Genomic DNA, 6184 nt, shown 5'->3' on the forward strand with positions numbered 1-6184 from the left:
TCTTCCACTCCCGGGAAAAATCACCCGTGTCAACATTTAGAACAGGAAGTGTCTATGGTCCAACAACTCCTCAATTTTAAATTTCTCATCCTCGTTTTCAAATCCCTCCGGGGCCTCACCCCCTCCCTGTCTCTGTAACCTCCTCTAGTCCCGACAACCTTCCCTATCTCTGTAACCTCCTCCAATCCCGACAACACTCCCTATCTCTGTAACCTTCTCCAGCCCCGACAACCCTCCCTATCTCTGTAACCTTCTCCAGTCCCTACAACCTTCCCTATCTCTGTAACCTCCTTCAGCCCCGACAACCCTCCCTATCTCTGTAACCTCCTCCAGTCCCCGACAACCCTCCCTATCTCTGTACCCTCCTCCAATCCCCTACAACCCTCCCAATCTCTGTAACCTCCTCCAGTACTGACAACCCTCCCAATCTCTGTAACCTCCTCCAATCCCGACAACCCTCCCTATCTCTGTAACCTCCTCCAATCCCGACAACACTCCCTATCTCTGTAACCTTCTCCAGCCCCGACAACCCTCCCTATCTCTGTAACCTTCTCCAGTCCCTACAACCTTCCCTATCTCTGTAACCTCCTTCAGCCCCGACAACCCTCCCTATATCTGTAACCTCCTCCAGTCCCCGACAACCCTCCCTATCTCTGTACCCTCCTCCAATCCCCTACAACCCTCCCAATCTCTGTAACCTCCTCCAGTACTGACAACCCTCCCTATCTCTGTAACCTCCTTCAGTCCCTACAACCCTCCCTATCTCTGTAACCTCCTCCAGTCCCTACAACCCTCCCTATCTCTGTAACTTCCTCCAGCCCCGACAACCCTCCCTATCTCTGTAACCTCCTCCAGCCCCGACAACCCTCCCTAACTCTGTAACCTCCTCCAGCCCCGACAGCGCTCCCTATCTCTGTAACCTCCTCCAGCCCTGACAACCCTCCCTATCTCTGTAACCTCCTCCAGTCCCTACAACCCTCCCTATCTCTGTAACCTCCTCCAGTCCCTACAACCCTCCCTATCTCTGTAACCTTCCCGAGCCCCTACAACCTTCCGAGATCTCTGCGTTCCTCCAATTCCAGCCTCTTGAGCATTCCCCGATTCCCATCGCTCCACCAATGGTGGCCTGGGGGCCCTGAGCTCTGGAGGTGCCATCCTTGCCTCGATGAGTGCAGCTCGGACAACACTCAAGCAGCTCGACACCATCCAGGACAAAGCAGCCCGCTTGATCGGAACCCCATCCACCACCTTCAGCATTCACTCCCTCCACCACCGACGCACAGTGGCAGCAGTGTGTACCATCTACAAGATGCACTGCAGCAACTCACCAAGGCTCCTTCGACAGCACCTTCCAAACCCGCGACCTCTACCAACTAGAAGGACAAGGGCAGCAAATACATGGGAACACCACCACCTGCAAGTTCCCCTCCAAGTCACACACCGGCCTGACTTGGAACTATATCACCATTCCTTCGCTGTCGCTGGGTCAAAATCCTGGAACTTCCTTCCTAACAGCACTGTGGGTGTACCTACCCCACACGGACTGCAGCGGTTCAAGAAGGCAGCTCACCACCACCTTCTCAAGGGGCAATAATTGTTGGCCTGGCCAGTGACGCCCACATCCCATGAATGAATAAAAGCATGGCTGAGCTACCTCAACTCCAGTTTCCCGCCCAATCCCTCGATTCCCTTGGTATCCCAACATCTAGCCATCGCTGTTTTGAAGAGACTCAACGACCCACACCTCTCTGAAGTAGAGAATTCCAGAGATTCATAACCCTCAGAGTGAAGAAATTTCTCCTCCCCGTCTCAGTCCAAAATAGCTAACCCTTTATCCTGAGACTGTTACCCCGTGTTCCAGACACTAAATACAAGTCGTTGTTGGACCTTTTATGTCTGCCGGAGGGGCTATTAGCATCATGCTGCAATGCAGACACACACCCCGACTGGCAGGAGGATGTAACTACAGCGTGACATGTTTACATAGGCCTTTTCCATTCGAAACGTTCACAGGAATTTAACCTGGTTTGGTGGGGGGGGGGGGGAGGGGGGAAAATTAATGGGAAGCGAAAGGATTTAAACATGATTAACATCTAGGGCTGAAGGCCTCGAGGCTCTGCGGAGTGGCGCGGGGTGGTGGGTTGTTCGAGGTGGTTACTTTACAGCTGACTTGCTCTTACTTCATTTTGCGCCCGGCCGTATTCTGGGCGAACCGTGCGGCCAGTGCGACGTTGTTGAAGAAACAGAATCCACAGGCTTTGTCCTTCTCCGCGTGGTGGCCGGGGGGCCGGACGATGGCGACCCCGTTCTGGACCTGAGAGAAACAGTCGGTTGGGGGGGGGGGGCGGGTCGAGGGAGTGGTGGGGAATGGAATGGAATGGAATGGAAAAGAGAGCGAAACAGGATGGTAAATTTGGTTGGGTTGCAGTCTTCCCCTTTGCTCGTTCAACCTCCGGCTTTTGCCCCCCAACCACAATCGAAACGGCCGCTTACCTTGTCGTTCAACACGGCCTCCACCACGCTGAAGGTGGAGCCCACGGCCAGCAGGGCGCTCTCATAGGACTGGGGCGCGATGAAAATGGAGTTGTACTCGCACGACTGCCGGTGCAATTCCTTGGGCTTCATCGCCATGGTGGACTTCAGGATCTCGATGTACTTTTCCCTGGAAGGATGTGGGAAGAGAGAAAGACGTCAGTACTTCCTCCCGCTGGATCTCCCCGCTTTCCTCCTTTCCATCCACCATCCACCCACCCCCCCAACCTTCCCTCCGGAGCTCTTTGGCCCAGGATAATGCCGGAGGCAGAAGCTCCAATGGGTAACCTAGCAGGAGATGCAGTAAGAAGAAAATACAGTGCCGTTTTAGCAGGTTAGACGACAGCAATAAATTGCATTTGTATAGCGCCTTTGACCGAACAAAACGTCCCCAAGGCACTTCACAGGAACCTAAATCAGGCACGGCGTGACGGCCAGCCATGAAAGGATACATTAGGGACAGGGCGACCAAAGGCTCGGTCAATGAGGTCGCTCTTAAAGGTGGAGAGAGAGGCGGAGAGGTTTAGGGAGGGAATTCCAGAGCTTAGGAGCCCCAGGCAGCTGAAGGCACGGCTGCCAATGGTGGAGCGATGGGAATCTGGGGATGGTCAAGAGGCCTGAATTGGAGGAGGGCAGAGATCTCGGAAGATTGTGTGGGCTGGAGGAGGTTACAGAGATAGGGAGGGTTGTAGGGGCTGGAGGAGGTCACGGATATTTGCAATGGCGTGGCGGGGGCACAGTGTGAGGCCACAGAGGCAGTTGAACACAAGGAGACCCTAAAGCCCCAACAGTGCCAACCAGTGCCCCAGCTCCCTGGCTTTTAAGTAAGTGGGGATCTGCCTCTATCGGCAGAGAGCTTGCACTCCACACCAGGACAAACAGAGACTGTCGCTGTGTGGGTAAGCTCTGCAGTTGCCTCCCTAAACCTCTCCGCCTCTCTCTCTCCTCCTTTAAGACGCTGCTTAAAACCGACCTCTTTGACCGAGCTTTTGGTCGCCCGTCCCCGATGTCTTCCGATGTGGCTCGGGGTTAAATCCTGTCTGATTTTCGCTCCTGTGAAACATACTAGGGTGTTTTACTATGTTCAAGGTGTGTTACAAATGCAAGTTAGGTGAGTGCGGAGTGTCCCTACAGGGGGGGGGGGGGGGGGGGAAGAGAAAGAGAAAGAGAAAAAGAGAGAGAAAGAGAGAGAGAAAGAGAGAGAGAAAGAGAGAGAGAAAGAGAGAGAGAAAGAGAGAGAGAAAGAGAGAGAGAAAGAGAGAGAGAAAGAGAGAGAGAAAGAGGAGAGAAGAGAAGAGAGAGAGAAAGAGGAGAGGAGAAAGAGAGAGAGAAAGAGAGAGAGAAAGAGAGAGAGAAAGAGAGACAGAGAGAGAGAGAGACAGAGACAGAGAGAGAGAGAGACAGAGAGAGAGAGAGAGAGACAGAGAGACAGAGAGAGAGAGAGACAGAGACAGAGACAGAGAGACAGAGACAGAGAGACAGAGACAGAGAGAGACAGAGACAGAGACAGAGACAGAGAGAGAGAGACAGAGAGAGAGAGAGAGACAGAGACAGAGAGACAGAGACAGACACAGAGAGAGAGAGAGAGAGAGAGAGACAGAGACAGAGACAGAGAGAGAGAGAGAGAGAGAGAGAGAGAGAGAGAGAGAGAGCGCGAGAGATCCTGAAACACAGGACTGGTTAGCCTTGTGTGAAGCAGATGACGCTCACTTACCCATGACACATTTCCAGCTGGCTCTCCGTGGCATGCTGGGCAGGAATCAGTTGGCACCTCTCCACGAGATTCAGCTCCTGGTGACGGGCGAAGATCCGAGAGATTCGCTTAGGCTGCTCTGGGTGTTGACTGGGACACAAGAATGCTTAATAGTTGCCCATCTCTCACACACGCACAGGCACACAGTGTGCTCCCTGCCTTGAGTCAACAGGGCACTGACAACATGTGATTACACGCCAAGCCCACCCCTTGGCCAGGCGGGCGCCCACACACACAGACACACGCACACCACGCAACCAAGAGGCGGAAGGAATTAGTCTGCATACTTACAAGTCCCACATGTTGTAATGCTCCTGCATTCGTTCGTCATACAACAGCCCCGTCTTATGGGTGGGGAGAGGTCTCATCACCTCCGCCATGACTAAGTCCAGTGTTTTATCCACAAAGGTACGCGGCTCTGCTCCCCTCACCAGCCTGCTGAGTTCTCACGCCACGAGCTCAACTCTGAAAGGCAAAGGGAGGGGGGGCACATTGCTTGCCCTGAATCCATCCCACCCCGGGGCAGGTCCGCCTTTCGTTCCTGAGACCTCCAACAACGGCGCGCCCCACCCCCCCCCGCACACAACTCTGAGGGTTGGCCTGGAAAATCCAGGCGGCCAGACCGTCTCAGATTCAAGGAGGACCCTGCCCTCAATCAGCCACGGCAGCAGATGGGCGCTGGAAAGGGGGCCGTGGTATGGGAAAGGGGCTGCCAATAAGGCCCAACTCCCCTTCCTCATCAATCCCCATTGGGGGGGCAGCCCCAATCCCAGTGGGCGACGGCTAGGAAACGGGAGGGGGCGCCGCCCACCAGAGCCGAATAGCTCAGTAGCAATTCGAGAGAGGTCCAACCCGTGGAGGCTCAGACGGAAGAGCAGAGGAAGAAGGAGCCCAAACACGGCTTTCAAACAGGAGAGTCGGAGGTTGGGAAACAGGGTGGGAGGAGGAGGAGAGCGGGAAGGGGGAGGAGGAGAGAGGGAAGGGGGAAGGAGGAGAGAGGGAAGCTGGGGGGAGCGGGAGGGGGAGAGGCAGAGAGATCAGGAGGGAAGTTGGGGGGATTTGGGAGGGGGACCAGGGGAGGCAGGAGGGGAGGGGGATGTGGGAGGCAGAAGGGGAGCGGGAGGCAGAAGGGGAGCGCAGGAGAAGGGGGAGCGGCAGGAGAAGGGGGAGCGGGAGGAAGAGGAGGAGAAAAGTGGTAGAGGTCAAGGGAGAGAGGCAGCAAACAGCGGGGAAGGGAGAGCAGGAGGGGGGAGGGGGAGGAAAACGAAAAGGGGCAGGGGAGGAAGCAGCAAAGAGCGGGGAAGGGGAGCAGGAGGGGCGAGGGGGGAGGAAAGTGAAAGAGGCAGGGGAGGGAAGCAGCAAAGAGGGGGGGGGAAGGGGAGTGGGGAGGGGGAGGAGCAGCAGCAGCTGAGTCTCAGAAACTGAAGAGTGTCGCAGAAGCTAAGCCGAAACACTAATACTTTCCCTTGAAGCAGAAATAATTTGGTGCTTGACCTCCCTTTAAGTACTCACCGCGGTTCTGAAGGCACTTCCAGTATTTGCGGTGAACAGAGATGACTGCTGATATCGACTCTAAGGCACTGTAACAACAACATGGTTCAAGATGACAGCAAACGGGTTTATATTTCCCCCCCAACCCCCCCGTCCCCTGAGGCTGCAGTACAGAGTGAAGCTCCTCTACACTGTCCTCATCAACACTCCAGGGCAGGTACAGTACGGGGGTTAGATACAGAGTGAAGCTCCCTCGACACTGTCCTCATCAAACACTCCCAGGACAGGTACAGTACGGGGGTTAGATACAGAGTAAAGCTCCCTCTACACTGTCCCCATCAAAACACTCCCAGGACAGGTACAGTACGGGGGTTAGATACAGAGTAAAGCTCCCTCTACACTGTCCTA

General features: G+C 55.0%; 1 protein-coding gene across 5 annotated transcripts in view; it reads right to left on the bottom strand.

Moving 5' to 3' along the window:
- The window catches only part of hdac6 (histone deacetylase 6), a 37045-nt gene extending 31178 nt beyond the window's left edge, over window positions 1–5867 (bottom strand). For 4 of the 5 annotated variants that reach the window (XM_068024261.1, XM_068024259.1, XM_068024260.1 and 1 more), the window contains exons 1-5: window positions 5798–5867; window positions 4577–4750; window positions 4247–4375; window positions 2494–2662; window positions 2181–2314 (exon numbers count right to left, since the gene is read on the bottom strand). In XM_068024261.1, the coding sequence (XP_067880362.1) occupies window positions 2181–2314; window positions 2494–2662; window positions 4247–4375; window positions 4577–4665 (521 nt within the window). In that variant the 5' untranslated portion in view covers window positions 4666–4750; window positions 5798–5867. Of the gene's footprint in view, window positions 1–2180; window positions 2315–2493; window positions 2663–4246; window positions 4376–4576; window positions 5272–5797 lie in introns of those variants that run through there. The other variant, XM_068024258.1, reaches the window with a different exon arrangement.
- Between the last annotated feature and the right edge of the window lie 317 nt (window positions 5868–6184).

The sequence above is a fragment of the Heterodontus francisci genome, chromosome 49, assembly GCF_036365525.1.
Source record: "Heterodontus francisci isolate sHetFra1 chromosome 49, sHetFra1.hap1, whole genome shotgun sequence".
NCBI classification, from domain to species: domain Eukaryota; kingdom Metazoa; phylum Chordata; class Chondrichthyes; order Heterodontiformes; family Heterodontidae; genus Heterodontus; species Heterodontus francisci.